This window comes from Mirounga leonina, unplaced genomic scaffold (assembly GCF_011800145.1).
Source record: "Mirounga leonina isolate KUSES-001 unplaced genomic scaffold, KU_Mleo_1.0 Mir_166, whole genome shotgun sequence".
NCBI classification, from domain to species: domain Eukaryota; kingdom Metazoa; phylum Chordata; class Mammalia; order Carnivora; family Phocidae; genus Mirounga; species Mirounga leonina.
This window is the reverse complement of record NW_023270418.1, coordinates 33573567-33591535: the sequence shown is the minus strand read 5'-3', so window position 1 is coordinate 33591535 and position 17969 is coordinate 33573567. Positions and strand designations below refer to the sequence as shown.

The following is a 17969-nucleotide window of genomic DNA, read 5'->3' as shown; positions in this document are numbered from 1 at the left end:
ATTTACACCTACCAGGGTAAAGCATGTAAGCATGTAATGCCCCTGCTGAAGGTTTACACTAATCAGGAGGCTAGTCAGTAGTAAGTGACATCAAGAATTGAAAAACCGGCCTGACAATATGGTAAATGGCAGGAATGGACTTCCTCTACATTTTTCTGGAGAAACATAAACATGCCCAGTAATGTTTATTTTTAATCCTCGCAACAATTCTGCTAAACCAACTCTCTCTCCACCCCATGCTCCCTATAATTCTTTCTCATTCTTTCCTCAATACCCCAGAAGATTATCGAGCTTTATTTTTTGAAGTTTGATGGAAACAATAGTTACACTGTCTATGCATTTCAAACTCTTTGTCCTCATTGAAAAACCACTGGGATAGGACTAGAAGTAGCTATTAAGTCTCTGCTCCCAATATCAGCAGTGTTGGCACCAAACCCAACCCTCTCCAAGGAGGGCTGTGGCAGAAGCAGGACCACAATCTACAAGGCCTTGCAAACCACAGGGCCACAAAGTGAGTTCCAACCCTAGCCCAGCCTACATACCCTTAGACCCCTGGATGCCTCTTTTGTTTCTGATTGTCCCTCTTTCATTTATTAGTCAACAAAAGAAAAGACTTAATATAAAGAAATAAGTACAGAACAGTGCCTCCTCTCCCTCAGAATAGGCCATGTGTTATAAATGCTAAAATGCACTCTCTCCCTTTTCCCTTGGCTCATAATCTATTTTGATCCACATCCCTTTTCCAGATTGTTTTTGGTGTTCTGTACTTGGCTAGTCACATGTGAGGTCCACATAATTGTTTTCTAACAAATGATCCCTTTTTTTTTTTTTTTTAAGATTTGAGAGAGACAGAGAGAGCCACTGAGGGCACAAGCAGGGAAAGAGCCAAGGGGGAAGGAGAAGCAGACTCCCCGCTGAGCAGGATGCCCAACGCGGACCCAATCCCAGGACCCTGGGATCATGACCCGACCCGAAGGCAGCTGCCCAACCAACAGGGCCACCCAGGCACGCCAAATGATCCCATTTTAAAAAGGCAATTATCTTTGAAATCTTTCCCATTTCTGGATATAAAAATGAGCTAACTAATGTGAAGAAGTAGAAAATCTCTAAGAAATTCCTTACTGACACAGGACCACTCCACACCAACATAGGAAAAAATTCGTATTTGCTAGTTCATAACAAAACGAACATCCTCTATACTTGTAACTTCTCACGTCTTTTGAATACTGACTGATACATGCAAAACATGTATCTGGTACACAGTTATTCAGAGGTAATAAGACACAAAGAATAATATAAAATAACAGATAAGGCCGCTAACCTAAAAATGAAAGACACTAAACATATCTGTTGGACTGACCAACATAACAAGTGCTTTAGGTACAGAACAACTCAAATTCCTGGATAAGGAACAACTGACCACTAACTTCTAACTAATGTCAATAGCAACAATTGGAAAAAGACAGAAAATACTGTCAAAATGCTAAGGGAAAATAATCATCAACCTAGAATTGGGTATTAGGCAAAAAACTGCCTTTCAAGAATAACAACATATTAAAAAAGGGATTTTAAGATTTTATTTATTTATTTGAGAGAGAGAGAGAGAATGAGAGACAGAGAGCACGAGAGGGAAGCAGACCCCCCGCTGAGCAGGGAGCCTGATGTGGGACTCGATCCCGGGACTCCAGGATCATGACCTGAGCCGAAGGCAATCGCTTAACCAACTGAGCCACCCAGGCGCCCCTTAAAAAAGGGATTTTAAAAGCAGCAAAATGGACTTCCATGTCGTCCGGGAGTCACAAATCACATTGAGCCAAAAAGCAACCTGTGTTTTCTGCAGTTACAAACAAAATGAATATTCCCATGCTACTGCAACATTCTCACCAGCGTTTCCTAAAAGGCCTTTTAAGAACACCTTTCCGTCGCTACCACTTCATCTTTCACTCAAGTACTCATCTCGGATCAGGAATCCCTTGTGCTCGGCCATTTAATTCTCTTGGACTCCATTGTACAAAATGGATGTTGTTGTCAAATGGTTTAAAGAGAAAATTATGTGTACAAACAACCTTAAAGGAACACACAGAAGAACTTTCTGATAAAGAACAAAGATTTGTGGATAAACTTTATACCGGTTTAATCCAAGGGCACAGGGCCTGCTTAGCAGAGGCCGTAACTCTTATAGAATCAACACACAAGAGGAAAAAAGAGTTAGCCCAGGTGCTTCTTCAGAAAGTATTAGTCTACCACAGAGAACAAGAACAAATAAATAAAGGAAAACCACTAGCATTTTGAGTGGGATTGTCTGGGCCCCCTGGTGCTGGAAAAATCAACCTTTATAGAGTATTCTGGAAAAATGCTTACTGAGAGAGAGCACAAATTATCTGTGCTAGCTGTGGACCCTTCTTCTTGTACTAGTGGTGGATCACTCTTAGGTGATAAAACCCGAATGACTGAGTTATCAAGAGATATGAATGCATACATCAGGCCATCTCCTACCAGCGGTACTTTAGGAGGTGTGACAAGGACCACAAATGAAGCTATTCTGTTGTGTGAAGGAGGGGGATATGACATCATTCTTACTGAAACCGTAGGTGTGGGCCAGTCGGAGTTTGCCGTTGCGGATATGGCTGACATGTTTGTTTTACTACTGCCACCAGCAGGAGGAGATGAATTGCAGGGTATCAAAAGAGGTATAATTGAGATGGCAGACCTGGTGGCTATAACGAAATCTGATGGAGACTTGATTGTGCCGGCTCGAAGGATACAGGCTGAGTATGTGAGTGCACTGAAGTTACCCCGCAAACGCTCAGAAGTCTGGAGACCAAAGGTAATTCGTATCTCCGCCAGAAGCGGAGAGGGCATCACTGAAATGTGGGATAAGATGAGAGGGTTCCAGGACCTCATGCTCGCCAGTGGGGAGCTGATGGCCAAGCGGCAGAGGCAGCAGAAAGTTTGGATGTGGAATCTCACTCAGGAAAGCGTGTTAGAACATTTCAGGACCCATCCCACCATCCAGGAACAGATTCCTGTTCTGGAAAAAAAGGTTCTCAGTGGGGCCCTGTCCCCAGGACTAGCAGCAGATGTGTTGTTGAAAACTTTTAAAAGCGGAGGCTAAGGAAATTTATCCTATGCAATGATTTTATAGATCATTTCATAAAGTATTTTAATATTAAAAGTCACTTGAATGCTTATATTTTCAGTAATTCATTTGTGCTGCCCTCGGCCTCGTTTGTGAACCGTGCTTGAAAAGTGGAAGAATGTTAGATATGGCCGGCAAAGGTCAGGCCCCGGGCAGTATTTACAAGATACCTGTTACATGTCACTGATTTACACTTCTTTCTGTTCTTACACCCTGGCATGGTAGCTGGTCGGAGAGTTCCTTCTCATCAGTCACAAGCAGAGAAGGCTGATGAGAACAGAAAAAGTTTATGTACCTTAAATGTTTTCTTTGATTCTATATTCTCTGAGTTTCCAGAGAAAATGTAAGCAAGAGTAACCACATGTCTAAATTCTTACTTCAGGCCAGAATCACACACAATGGGTTACTAGGAGCTGAAAATCATGACTGATACTTAGTGTACCAGACTATTCTAGGAATTTCTGAAATGGCCATGTACATGAGTAACAAAACAAGTAGAATGTGTAGTGATGTGAACACAGTTTTAAAGTCTACTTGTCTAGACTTGTGGACACCCCCATGATAGGTAGGAGAGCCCAGAGGGAGCTGGGAGAAATCAGCTGCAAATCATGTAGCCCATTAATCCCCAAGAGTTGGAGGACACCCTCAAAGGACCCAAGTGAGGTCACAATGATTCAAAGGTTATTCAGTTTGAATATTATCAAAGACTTTTGCTTCTCTTCCTCCTTGGTCATTTGACTTCATATTAGCATCTTAAAAATCTGCCTTACTCCTGATGAGGAGGAACAAGTTTTGTTCCCAGAGGAGGCATGGCACAGGGCTTGGGTTCTGGGGTTGAACTGGGTGGGTTTAAACTTTCAACATAGATCAGTCACTCATTACCTGTTTAAGTTTGGACAAATAACCTACCACCTCTGAGTTTCAGTTTCTTCCCTGCTAAAAGGGAACTGACAACGTTAACTTTATAGGGTTGATGAGGATAAATAAGATAACTCAGGAGAAGCTTTTTGCTACCGTGGTGGTACACAGGAAATACCCAGAGGCTGCTTGCTGTTATTATGTTAGTTATAAATACCTGAAGCTGTATAAGTCTTATATGTACGTTGAATTTTCTCTCATGGTCTTATGACTACCATCATGCTCTTGTGATATTTTATGATTGTCTTTAAGGTATCTGCTATAGTTAATTCTTTGAATATATTTTATACAGTTTGATGGTAGTTACAAGTATGTACATTTGAATAAAATTATTTCTAACTAAAAAAAAAAAAGCAGCAAAATGAAAACCATTAAAGGCAACATATAAATTGGGAAAAGGTGCAGACTAGCACATTTGGGAGCTCTCATAAGGGTAAAGAGATTAACTATAGGCTGTAAGTTAAACATGAAATGTCTTAAGATTACCAAGAAGAGCAGTGTCTCATCTCCATATTATGGGGTATGGGCACAAGGGGTGGACAGGAGTGAAGAAGAAAAAAAAATCCCACAATACATAAGGCAAGGGGCGCCTGTATGGCTCAGTCGTTAAGCGTCTGCCTTTGGCTCGGGTCATGATCTCAGGGTCCTGGGATCGAGCCCCGCATCGGGCTCCCTGCTCAGCGGGGAGCCTGCTTCTCCCTCTCCCACTCCCCGTTTGTGTTCCCTCTCTCGCGGTCTCTTTGTCAAATAAATAAATAAAACCTTTAAAAAAAAATAATAGGAAAAGAAAAAGAACAACAAAAAAGCCAAGTTAAAAAGCAGAAAATAAGACAGTAGAAATAAACCAAGTATTTTAATCACAATTAACATAAATGGACTAACTCATCAGTTTATAATCAAACTATAAGGAGGGCACACGTTGGATGAGCCCTGGGTGTTACACGCAACTAAATGAATCGTTAAACACTACATCAAAAACTAATGATGTACTTATATGTTGGCTAACTGAACATATTAAAAAAATAAAGTCAAATTATAAAAATGCAATCTAGGGGCACTTGGTGGCTCAGCCAATTAGGCATTCAACTCTTGATCTCAGCTCAGGTCTTTATCTTGGAGTCCTGAATTCAAGCCCCAGGCTGGGCTCCACACTGGGCACGGAGCCTACTTTAAAAAAAAAGAAAATTTAAAAAACTGCCATCTAGCTAGTGCTGCTTTCAAAAGGCACATGTAAAACATTAAAGCCATAAAAAGCTTGTTAGTGAAAGGGCAGAAAAACAGTATCAGGCAAACATTAACCAAAAGTCACTTGGTACAGCGACACCAATATCTAACAAAATATACTTTACTAGAAAAGTATTCCTAGGGGCGCCTGGGTGGCTCAGTCGTCAAGCGTCTGCCTTCGGCTCAGGTCATGATCCCAGGGTCCTGGGATCGAGCCCCGTGTCGGGCTCCCTGCTCCACAGGAAGCCTGCTTCTCCTTCTCCCACTCTCCCTGCTTGTGTTCCCTCTCTCGCTCTTGTCAAATAAATAAATAAAACCTTTAAAAAAAAAAGTATTCCCAGAGAGACAGAACGATTCTAAACTTACAGGCACAAAGCAAAACCTGAGAGCACCACAGAGATGTGACAGGTCTCCCATCAGAACAAGGGACTTCAACAACACCCCTCTGAGTGACATAACAGCAGACAAAAGTAGTTAAGGATACTAGTTTGAATGTGAATTCAATTAATGCATTTCATCTAATACCTATGGAAAAACCTCACCTTAAAACCAGAAACACACTGGCACAGAGACACTGAATACGGATAAAAATTTGCCACAAACCAGACACCAATAAAAACAGCCTCAGCAAAATTCAAAAAAATCAAAATCACACTGGACCACATTTTATTAACACAATATATGTTAGCAATCAATAACAAAGATTAAGACAAAAATACACCAAAATTTTTCAATTACTTTCTAAACTCTTTAGTCGAAGAAGAAATCACAATGAAAATCTGAATATATTCAGAACTAAAAGATAAAAATTCTACATAGTGAAACTTCTGAGATGCAGCCAAAGTGTTATTTAAATGGAAATTACTACTTTACTTAGAAGTGTATGTACATATAAGTATATGAAAAAGCCAAATGTTAAAGACCTAAGCATCTGTTTAATAAGTTAAAAATTAGTGATTAATTCCAAATTCACAGATTTAAAAGAAATTAAAATTTTATGCCAATACATTTGAAAATGAATACAAAATAAATTTAGGAAAATGTAAATTACCAAACGTGATTCAAGAAAAATAAAGACTCTAATGATCCTGTAAATATTAAAGCAACCAAGTCAGTAATTTTAAAATGTCAGAGAGTGGCACCTGGGTGGCTCAGTCGTTAAGCATCTGCCTTTGGCTCAGGTCATGATCCCAGGGCCCTGGGATCGAGCCCTGCCTCGGGCTCCCTGTTCTCCCTCTCCCACTCTCCCCGCTTGTGTTCCCTCTCTCGCTGTCTCTCTCTGCCAAATAAATAAATAAAATCTTTTTTTTACAAGATCTTTTGAAAAAATTATTAAAAATAAAAAGAAGAGCTGCATATAAAGGTGCACTGCCATTTAGCAGCAAATAGAAAACTTAAAAATCATTACAAACAGCAACAAAAACTATAAAATACCCAAAGAATAAATCTAACAAAAGATGTGTAAAACTCGTAGGGAGAAAAACTGTAAAATTTTTTAAAAGACAACTTCCTATAAACCAAAAGTCAGTTTCCTCTTCTACCTGGCCAGAAAGGCAAGATCAGATGACATGGAGATCTACTTTTGCCCTTTTATTCCATGCTTTCAATAAACACTTTTTTAAAAGTCCCATAAACACAGTAAATAGACAAGTCATATATTGGGGAAAGTATTTTTTGCACAGATAATTAATAAAAGATTATTAATCAGAATATACCAGAATTCCTACAAGCGCACCTGGCTGGCTCAGTCCATGGAGCATGCGACACTTGATCTCGAGGTCATGAGCTCAAGCCCCACGTTGGGCGTAAAGTTTACTTTAAAAAAAAAAGGGGGGGGCCCCTTTCCGGCGGCAGCAGCGGCGGATTGTGCAGACATGGCCAAGATTAAGGCTCGAGACCTTCGCGGCAAGAAGAAAGAGGAGCTGCTTAAACAGCTGGAAGACCTGAAGGGTGGAGCTGTCCCAGCTGCGCGTCGCCAAAGTGACAGGCGGCGCGGCTTCCAAGCTCTCCAAGATCCGAGTTGTTCACAAATCCATTGCCCGTGTTCTCACAGTCATCAACCAGATGCAGAAAGAGAACCTCAGGAAATTCTACAAGGGTAAGAAGTACAAGCCCCTGGATCTGCGACCCAAGAAGACACGTGCCACGCGCCGCCGGCTGAACAAGCACGAGGAGAACCTGAAGACCAAGCAGCAGCAGCAGAAGAAGCGGCTGTACCCGCTGCAACAAGTACGCGGTCAAAGCCTGAGCACTGGCGTCAATAAAACACAGACAAACTGGGGAAAAAAAAAAAAGAGAGAGAGAGAGAGAGGAAAAAAACCAAATTCCTACAAATAAGATAAACCAAACAACTCCGGGGGGGAGGGGGGCCACACAAGCAGGCATTTCAGAGAAGTGGAAATCCAAATACCAAAAAGATGCTTAACTTCGTAAACAGAGAAATCATTATAACTATGCAAAAATAAATAAAAATAAATAAAAATGGGCAAAGAATTTGAAGAGACTTTCCTCTAAGGACATACAGCCAATGAGCACAGGAAGAGATGTCCAACAGCACTAGTCATTAAGAAAAGGCAAATCAAAGCCACAATGAGATACCACAATCCACACCCACTAGATGACTATTAATTTTTTTAAAGGAAAATAATACATGTTGGTAAGGACATGGAGAAATTAAAACCCTGATACAGGGGCGCCTGGGTGGCTCAGTTGGTTAAGCGACTGCCTTCGGCTCAGGTCATGATCCTGGAGTCCCGGGATCGAGTCCCGGGATCGAGTCCCGCATCGGGCTCCCTGCTCGGCGGGGAGTCTGCTTCTCCCTCTGACCCTCCTCCCTCTATACCCTGGAGAAATGTTTCTGCATTTGTTCAAAGCAGCACTGTTTCTTTACTGGAAACAATCCTATCCTCCAATAACTGAACAAAGATTAAATGAGATACACCCAGTCTGAAACAGAACACAAGTGAAAAGGAATGAAGTACAGCTACATGCACCACTATGGTCAAACCTCCCCGTCTACACACCCTCCCTTCCCAGCTGCAATTCCATGTCCCCGCCACCATTACAATCACTTCCCCGACCTTCTCTTGCTTTGCCACTTACGGTCCAGGAAAACCACAACCCCAACACCACTGTGGCACAGCGTAAAACAAGTGCGGTTTGTTTTCACTTTAAACTCAGGATCACTCCCCTCAGGTCGGCCTCTTTGTGGTGCTGACCCATTCAGTCTTACTTTCCCACAGACTTCCATACCTTCCCCTCTCTCCCCTTCCCCACCAGCCCCCACTCACCCTAATTTTCACTGACTGCTGCTAACTTCTCCCTATTTCACCAGGAGAGAAAAAGAAAGAGGAGAATGTCCATACGCTCCCACTACCCCAGCTCCCCGATCCTGCTCTCCCAACTCTCAGCAAGGAGGAGCCCACGGGCTCTCGGCCCATTCCCTGAGGCCTTCTCAGGAGCATGGCTCCAGCTCGTGTCCACCTCCCGCTTCACTGGGTTGCTCACTCTGTAAGGAACCATCTCCTACCACAGTCACCAAAATGCTGTAATTTCTCCCATCCCAACAAAACCTGCTCAAGGGTCCCAAATTTCCCTTCAGTGTCATGGCACATGCCCATGAAAGAACTTTACCTGCTGTCCTCTTCCTTCCATCCTCTGTGAACCCTCCCTCCCCAGGCTTCTCGAGCACCACCATGTGGGCACTGCTCTGGTCAAGGCTGTCAGCAGCTTCTACGCTGCCAAAGCCGCCCAACAAGCCTTGGCCCTCTTTTTACTTGACCTGAGGGCAGTAGCAGTGGGCACAGGTTCTCCCTCCCTCCTCTATGACACTCTCCTTGGCTTCACAGACAACCTGTTAGCCTGGTCCTCCTCTACCTCAGAGGAGGCCCTTCCCTGTTGTCCCTGCTGACTCAGTCCTCATTCCTCAGTGCCCCCATTCCACCTCAGGGCGCTCAAGGGTCATCCTAACACTGAAGCCTCACACATTTCCAGCTTCAGCCCAGACCTCTCCCCTCAACTCCAGACACCTTAATCCGGCATGTGTCTGGCTGGCTCTCTAAAAGCTCCATAAACTCCCCATGTCCAAGCTTAACCCAACTCTTGATGTGACGTCCACAACCCACACCTCCCATAGTCTTCCCTTTCTTCACAGATGACAACTCCCACTGCAAGCAAAGCCCCCAGTACCATCCTTCACTCTGCTCTCACGCCCACATTCAATCTGTCCCCAAACCCTGTCAGCTCTGCCTTCAAGATGCATCCAGAACCCAACCACTTCTCACGGCCACCCTGTGCCCCTCAGCCTGAGCTGCCATCACTGCTCTGCTGAATCCTGTGGCAGCACAGGGACAGCTATCCTGACAGCTTCAGGGGGTCCTTCCGAAAACAAGAGATCAGATCTCATGTCACACTTCTGCTCAAAACACTATAATGACTTCCCATCTCACTCAGAGAAAAAGATAAAATCCTTAACAATGGCCTGTGTGACTGGCTCCCAAGGACCACCGCTACCCCCTCTGGCATCACCTCCTGCCACTCTCCCTTGGGCTCTCCTGCTCCAGCCAACAGGGCTCTCCAGTGTCCCTTCAACACAGCAGGCACAACCCTTCTTAGCACTGCCAGCAGGGCTCCGCCTGGAAGGCTCCTCCCACACCTCCACCCCAACCCCACCCGCAGCCACAGGGCTCCCTCCCGCACCTCCTTGTGTTCGAAGGCCCCCTTCTCAGGGAGGTCCACCCTGACCACCTTTCAATCTTCACACAGCCTCCAGCCACCCACTTCCCTGCTTCACTTTTCTCCCTGCTACATCACCCACCATATTACTGCTGTATCTTTGACTTACCTGTTAACGGTCTTTCCCCACTGAAATGTAAGCTCCATGAAGGCAGAGACTTGTCTGCTTTACTCATGCTAACATACCCAGCATCAGTGCCTAAGACTTAATAAGTACTCGAACATTTGAATAAAGGAATTTCAAAAACAATGTGGGGGAGGGGGGAGTCACAGAATAAAATGATTCTATTTATATAGTTTAAAGACTTGCAAAAAATTAAGTTACATTATATAAGGATACATTCACATATGGCAACACCAGAAAGCAAAACATTGATACATGTAGGGCAGTGCTTGCCTTCTAGAGAGGAAGAGGAAGAGGGCAAGGCAGGACAGAGAGCCAAAGGCAGTGGTAACATTCTCTTTCTTAAGCTGGTTAGTGGGTACACAGCTGCTGGTTTTAACACATAGTACCTACACTTGCCGCTATATACTCTCTGAATACAGGATCTCATAACAAATTAAAATAAAGATTAGAGCAGGACAGACCAAATCCAGCCCACCGTGTGCGTGCGTGTGTGTGTGTGTGTGTGTGTGTGTGTGAGAGAGAGAGAGAGTGAGGTCTTGGTCTTCAGAATAGTTTTATTATTTTTCCATTGACTTATAATTAACAATATCATATTCGTTTGAAATGTACAACTTGGTTATTTGGTACTTATATACTCCGCCCTGTTTTTGTAAATAAAATTTTACTGGAAGACAGCCACCTTCTTTCTTTTTTTGAGAGGGAAGAGAGAGAGGTGGGGGGGGAGGAGGGACAGAGGGAGAGAATCTTAAGTAGGCTCCAGGCACAGTGCAGAGCCTGAGGCAGGGCTTGATCTCACAACCCTGAGATTATGACCTGAGTGGAAAGCAAGAGTCGGATGCTTAACCCACTGAGCTACCCGGGCGCCCTAACAGCCACCTTCATTTGTTTACATGTTGTCTATGGCTGCTTTCATATCACAATGACAGGTAGTTATAGAGATCACACAGCCTGCAAAGCCTAACATATTTACTAAATGGCCCTCTACAGAAAAGTGTTGTCCAGGGGCACCTGGATGGCTCAGTCAGTTGAGCGTCTGCCTTCGGCTCAGGTCATGATTTCAGGGACCTGGGATCAAGCTCTCCCTGAGCAGGGAGCCTGCTTCTCTCTCTCCCACTCCCCCCACCCCCCAATTTGTGCTTGCTCTCTCTCAAATAAGTAAAATATTTTAAAGAAAAAACAAAAAAGAAAAGTGTTGTCTAGTTATAATGTGGAATCTGTTAAGAAAAAATAAAGATCCAATCATCTGTTAAAATGCATTAATCCCTCAAGGCATACTTAATTTTCTTCAAGAGCACAGCACACTGAAAAATATGATTCTATGTAACATAGGAGACTCTAAAACAAATGGAGTTACCTTAATAATGTCATAAGTGCCAGAAAGAGAGATTTTAAAGACTATTTTAGAAAGCAAAATGCAAAACCTCAAATTTATGATCTCTACTCTCATCAAAGTAAGAAAATATTATCACATTTACCTAAGTAAAGCATATATAACATGATCCAAATATGGAAAGAAAAAAACAACTTGCATATAAACACTAATTCCATAACCTCTCTTAACCTATATCACTATCACCCAGGACCTCCCCAGAGCAGCTAGTCAGACCGCAAGGTTCTCTAAGATCCCTCAATATTCCATTTCGCTTCTTTAGGACGTTCACTGCAACTTATATGAGAGTCATTTCTGTACTTATTTCTACTGTTAGGAAGAAGACTAATAACAGTAATAATATTAATACTACTACTACTCTGTGCTAGGCATTGTGCTAATCAGTTTACATTTAATATTCATATCACAGATAAGGAAACTAAGGAACAAAGATGTGATCTAATATTAGGATTACACAGCTGGAAGACTGTGGGAACCAGAATTCAAAGCCAGCTATTTTAGATCCTTATGTACTCTTGACCTCTACAATATACTCTGAATGGGGAAAGAGAACAGTATTAGTCTGTGAAAACTCCCTTAGTTTAAAACATTACGCCTATGATAGGTGCCAAATGCATAGTTGTTGAATCCATGTAAGGGTGTAATAAATCGAGGATGAGAGGTCCATAGTGGAAAGAGCATTCTTTAATCAGAAGGGGCTGGGTCTTGCTTGCAGGCAACAGAGGCAGATGAGTTGTGCCCATTGTCCAGAGGCAACAGAAACCCTGTGTATCTCCAGGTAAACAAAAGAAAACTGGAGACACTATCCCCTCGCCTACTACAATGACAGAAACCTGACGAGTACTACCACCAAAAGGAAACAACTCAGAAGTTAAGCATTTAATCTCAACTCTCGTGAGATCCAGTTGTGATGTCACTCTCGAAATAAATGACACTAGAAATTGTGGTCTAGTGGGGCCACCAAAACCCTAAGGAATCATCCAGGAACTGAGATTTGTCAGCTTCTCCAGCATGACCTATATTTTTCTCTAAGAATCAATGACCTCTAAGGTCTGTTTCAGCTCCAAGACCATGACTCTCAAGAAAGGAAGCCCCAAAACAGCCAATCAACTCAGTACTTTTCACTGTTCTTCCTGCCACATCTCCCATCTATGGACCACAAGACCAGATCTCACCAAGGTCCAGCCAATGTCTATGAACTATACCAGGCCACCACAGAGCGTGCCTTAGTGGGTAGGACACACACATGCTTACTTGCCCTAATTAGAGTCTCAAGGTGCCTTGCCTTCTCACGTAAGCTTTCCTTTCTCTTCTTGCCAACGTAGGTCTCTGACCTCAGCACTGTTGTTGATTTATATCCAGGTATAGGAACTCAAGGCTCCAACGAGCAATCCAAATAGCTTTCTCCAAATCTAAATCAACATTCAGTCAGACTCCTATTTCTGCAGCTCTTTTGTTCTTCTAATGTTCCAAAATAACAATCTTTAATTCATCTTTCCTTTAGGTCATCAGATTTCATGGCAGTCAACCTCTGGGGCACACAACCCATTCCAAGTCAATATATAGTCCCACCGTAAGAAATTTTGGAACAAATACAACCCTAGCTTTCTCCAGAGTCACCAAGAAGTACAAAATCAGAGCTTCTTTCTATCAGTAAAAAGATGTTCAGAACCTATCAAACTTTATTTGTATAAATTCACAGTTGACGATGTAGTCTTCATTATTACTTATAAAACAGGTCAACACTAGCCAGCTCTAAGTGACAAGAGGAAAAACACCTCTGCTCAGAGTAAACCCAGATCTTTGCCAAGTCCGTGACATGAAAATGTCCCCGTTAAGGTGAGAAACCTTTCAACTACTGCCAAGGTTCCCTTCCCTTTTACTTGCTTCTTCACTAGCTGATCTACCTGGCATCCAGATGGCAGTGCATAATCATTCAAACCCTGAAATAAACTGCGTATTGATCCGACTAGTAACTATCTCCCTTCTCCAAGTAAAAAAATAAATAAATGGGGAGTAAGAGGAAGAAAATAGGGTTTCTGTGGCAACTAAATCTAAGCAAAAGTCAAAAGGCCATAAAAACAAATCTCCAGTCAGCCTAGGTCCAACTGCAGCAGGAAAACAAAACAAAACAAAACAAAACCATCCCCACTGGTGGCACAATCAAGTTCAAGGATGCTCAAGACATTTGGCGTGAACCTACATCAAGCCTCTGATCAGTATGGAAGCTGTCAGTGTTCCCAGTCTGACTGACAATCAACATCTATGGAGCAAAAAACAATACAGACCAATCCTATCTGTCATTACAAAACAGCTTCCCAGCACAGGAACAATGGCATTGCTTTCTAAAACACACCAAACCAAGCAAGTCAAAGTAACCGCTTAATACATGTAAGACACAAAGGTGTAACTACTTTATTACTTGGTAAGAGACTTCTGGCAAACTCAACCAGCAAAGGAGCAAACCTAAACTCTTTCCTCCCAGGCCTGTAGGGCCTCCTTGAGGAGCCTCCTTACTTACGCTATGTACAATTCCAACAAGCTCTGTTACCTGGCCTCCCAGCCAAAACTGCATCCCTTTTATAACTGCTACCTCTCCCTCTAGACTGCAAGTCCTTAAGTGCCTGTTCATGAGTGAATCCCTAATACAGTTCCTGGATTCAATTACTATATTTGCTGATCAAATAAATGAAGATCAGAAGAAGCTGGTGGGGGAGGGGTTCACTTGTCATTCTCAACAACAGCCATAACCTGAATTTCAGGATGAAAGATTAGAAAGTGCCTCCACGATCTTCTCCTTTATGTATCCAGATACTAACATTCAGTTGCTGAAAATTTGTATAGTTTTTAAACTAATATTATTTCATTCAATAAACCAAACGATCTAAATTGTAAGTATGTGTGAGAAAAGGACCTCTGCCCTTCTACCACTAAACCTCATCCCCTCCACCCCCAGGGAGGAAAAAACACTCGCCCATTTGGGCCAGAGTCCAGGGCCCAGAGGAACCCCTCTTTTACTAGCAGGCAAGGGTCACTGTGTTAAATGTGAAGCATGGAGTACGCCTGTCTCGCCTTCAAAAGGCAGAACTGGCAAACGGACCCAGGGCTAACTCTTGAAACAGGTCTTCATTACAAAGGGTTTTAAGATAATGATGAAGCTGGCATCAAAAACCAGAACTGACAGCTGATTCACAGGATGAGAGCAAAGGATATAAAACTCAAAAATCACAGTATAAAGTTATCAGGAGTAAGAGCAAACAACCCTAAACACCCGAGAGTGCTGCTAAGTTTCAGCACAATATGGTAATATATTTTCATGAGGTAAAGGCAAAAAAGTTTCTAAATTATATAAAATTAATTCTTTTAAAGTTCAGTCTTCAGGCACCTGAAAATAATGTATGTATACCGTCTCTCCCCGCTACTAAGTAATCTCTAAGGTAGAATCTAGGGACCACAGAGACAGAGCTCACAGATCACCTGAAAGATTCCTTGACCCACAAGTAGTCATTAATATACATGGTCTTGAGCAGCAGTTCCAAAACCTTGCTGCACTTCTGTATTGGCTGGGGAGCTTTCTAAAAATACATTCTCAAAACCATCACAAATTTCCAGAGGTGGGGTCCATCATCCACGGTCTTAAAGATGTCCCAAATGATTCTAATGCATGCCAGTGTAGCATCTATCTAGAACAGGGTTTCTCAATTTCTGCACTATTAATATTTGGGGCTGGATAATTTAGGGAGCTATCCTGCGCATTACAGGATGCTTAGCAGCATCCCTGGTCTCTACCCTCTAGAAGCCAGGATGCATACTGCCCACCCCTACAGGTATGACAAGCAAAAATGTCTCCAGACATTGCCAAATGTTTCTTTGGGGGCAAATCACCCCCCAATTGAGAAACATTTATCTAGAGCAAACAAAAAACCAATTACTTGAGGTTCTCTTAAGGGAAAAAAAGAAATAAGAAAGCTGCTTAAAGCCAAGAGCCCAGGCCTATTTTTTCAGTCCATCGCACTTAAGAAAAGTAGCTAACAAACTACTCAGCCCACATGGGGACTCAGATATTGACTTATGAGGAGCAAACCACAGCTTCTTGTGCTTTTTATGAAATAAACTCAATGCTGAGTTTTAGGTGAGCAGATGATTAGAAGAACTTCATTGTCACGACCATGTACTCATCTTAGGGGTATTAAAAACACTAAAATTTTAGACCAATATACACTCATGCTGCCTCTCAAATACCCAAAATATAAAACTGCAAGACACAAGTTCATGATAGCAACAAACTAAATACCGATCCTGACAAATACTGTTTTAAGGGAGAGATTCTTGTATGGCAACTACGTGGAATTTAAATACAAACTTGGGGTGGGGGGAGATTTTTGCCTGTAATAAGCACATACCTTTGTACCTGATACACAAATTATCTTAAAGAAATGAACCTCACCCTGTCAAATCTTAATTTTACCATTCATTTTCTGTCCAGCTATGGTATGATTCTCATATTCTCAAGCAGTTAATTCAAACTAGCAAGTTTTTGTTTTTACAAGTTTTACAAGTTTTTGTTTTTACTTTACACAAAAGCTAAAGTTTTCTGATCCAAAACAATCTTCTTCATCTCCTTAAGTTACACCAGCAGGATGCTCACCTCTACTCAAAACTGCGGGAAAACATTTCCCCAGTGCAATTAAAGCAAGCCAGGTCCCAAGCAATAATACCAAGGGACAGGCAAGCATGATTTCAAGAGTACCAGGGAAAAGAGCATAGGGCAGGAATTAAAAGATTGTGAGTATATGTATGACTGAGTCGATGGCATTTTGTTAGATACTCTGGACTCCCCAGTCAGACACAGTGAAAGGCCAAACAGCTTCTAAAGCATCCATGCACAACAGTTATCTCCCGAACTAGGTTCACTGAAGTGTATCTCAATACACAGCAACCTTTCAAACCTCAATAACCCAGGAGTACACTGAGAAACCTTGGAATTGATAACGGGGACCAAACACACTCAGGACCTAGTTTATCCCAAGGGAAGTAAGAGCAGAATCTGACCAGAGCTCTTGATGGACTTTTCTTCATTTAACCACCTCTTAGAGGAAACATTCTGAGGTACCACCACTAATTTATTGCTCCACAAAACATGTGTGATTTAATGAATCTTCAACCACCCCTCTCCTGAAAAACTTAAAATAACTTCCAGTTCATTTTCTCAGAACTGACTGTTAAACACACAGAGCTTTCTAAAGACAGTCACCAAGTCACCTGAACACTCATTTGACTTCCAAACGGTAATCTAAATATTTAAAAATCAAATTTAAATTAGTAGTAATAGCCACTAATTGCACTAAGCTGACTACACATGCCAGGCACCGTTTCTAGTCCATTTACTCCCGACACACTTATGAGGCAGACGCTATTATTATTGTCACATTACAGGGAAAGCAGAGAGGTGCAGTAACTTGTCCAAGGTCACAGAGCTACAAAGTGGTGGAGCCAAGACCCGAACCCAGCAATCTAACTTCACAGTAAAGAAAGCGGAACCACCACCACTTAGGAGACACTCACTCCAGCGGCTGGAAATCCCGAGTCCCTTTCCCACTTGCTGCCTACCTGCCCCATGACCTTGAGGGCAAAATCAGAGTAAACGTCACACTGTTACAAGGTGGGACAATATCCACATAAACAAGTGCTGTGGGGACGAAAGGAAAACCACCACCGAGTGTCCCTCCCACAGAAGCAAAACATAAACAAAGCTCTAGCCGACCCACGGAGGAAACGGTAAGTGCCGGGAAAACTACACAAAGCCTGAGGCTGAAACGTCAGGACAGGGGGATACGTCCGAGGACTCGCTCCGCGCACCTGCAACCCAAAGTCCACCTGGTGATGGGCGCACGCAGGGTCTGGGAGGAAACCCCTCCAACTTAACGGCGAACGGGCTTCTTTAAGAGGGAGGTACCTCCAGCCTCTCGAAGGACCACCCCCCTCGCTCATCTTCGCGGGGAGGCGTTCGCGACCAGGTCGACATCCGAGTCTCAACACCGGACTTAAAAAATCGCTCGGAAGGCTACTTCAATACTCCGCGCCGGGTTCTGCGTAGGCCGACGGCTCTGCGGCGAAAGCGCAGAAACCCACAGAACTTGTTTCCCGCACAGCGGAGTCCCAACAATGGCCTTCGCGAGTCCACGGCGAGCTGCCGCCTCAACGTGACACGCTCCCGGGCCCGCGCCCAGAGAAGTTCTCCCGGGCGGGCGGCGCTCGGGGCGGGCGGCGGGGCCGCAGCGGAACGGGGCCCGTCCGGGTTAGGGGCGCGCCCCGCCCGCCGCCGCCGCCGCCGCCGCCGCGGCAGGCGGCGGACGTCAACGAGCAAAACACCAGTTCCGCTGCGGCCCCGCCGCCCGCCCCTAGCGCCGCCCGCCCGGGAGAACTTCTCTGGGCGC

The 17969-nt window shown here is 43.5% G+C and overlaps 2 protein-coding genes and 1 pseudogene across 13 annotated transcripts in view; 2 read left to right on the top strand and 1 right to left on the bottom strand.

The window, feature by feature from the left end:
* Positions 1–17969, bottom strand: part of PPP6R3 (protein phosphatase 6 regulatory subunit 3) — a 137398-nt gene that overhangs the window by 118791 nt on the left and 638 nt on the right. The window lies entirely within an intron of this gene.
* On the top strand, positions 1837–3187 carry LOC118016157 (methylmalonic aciduria type A protein, mitochondrial-like). The gene is given in 2 exon segments (XM_035013461.1): positions 1837–2322; positions 2324–3187. Coding segments are annotated over 2 exon segments (1263 nt in total). The 5' UTR covers positions 1837–1851; the 3' UTR covers positions 3116–3187.
* On the top strand, positions 7123–8728 carry LOC118016327 (annotated as a pseudogene).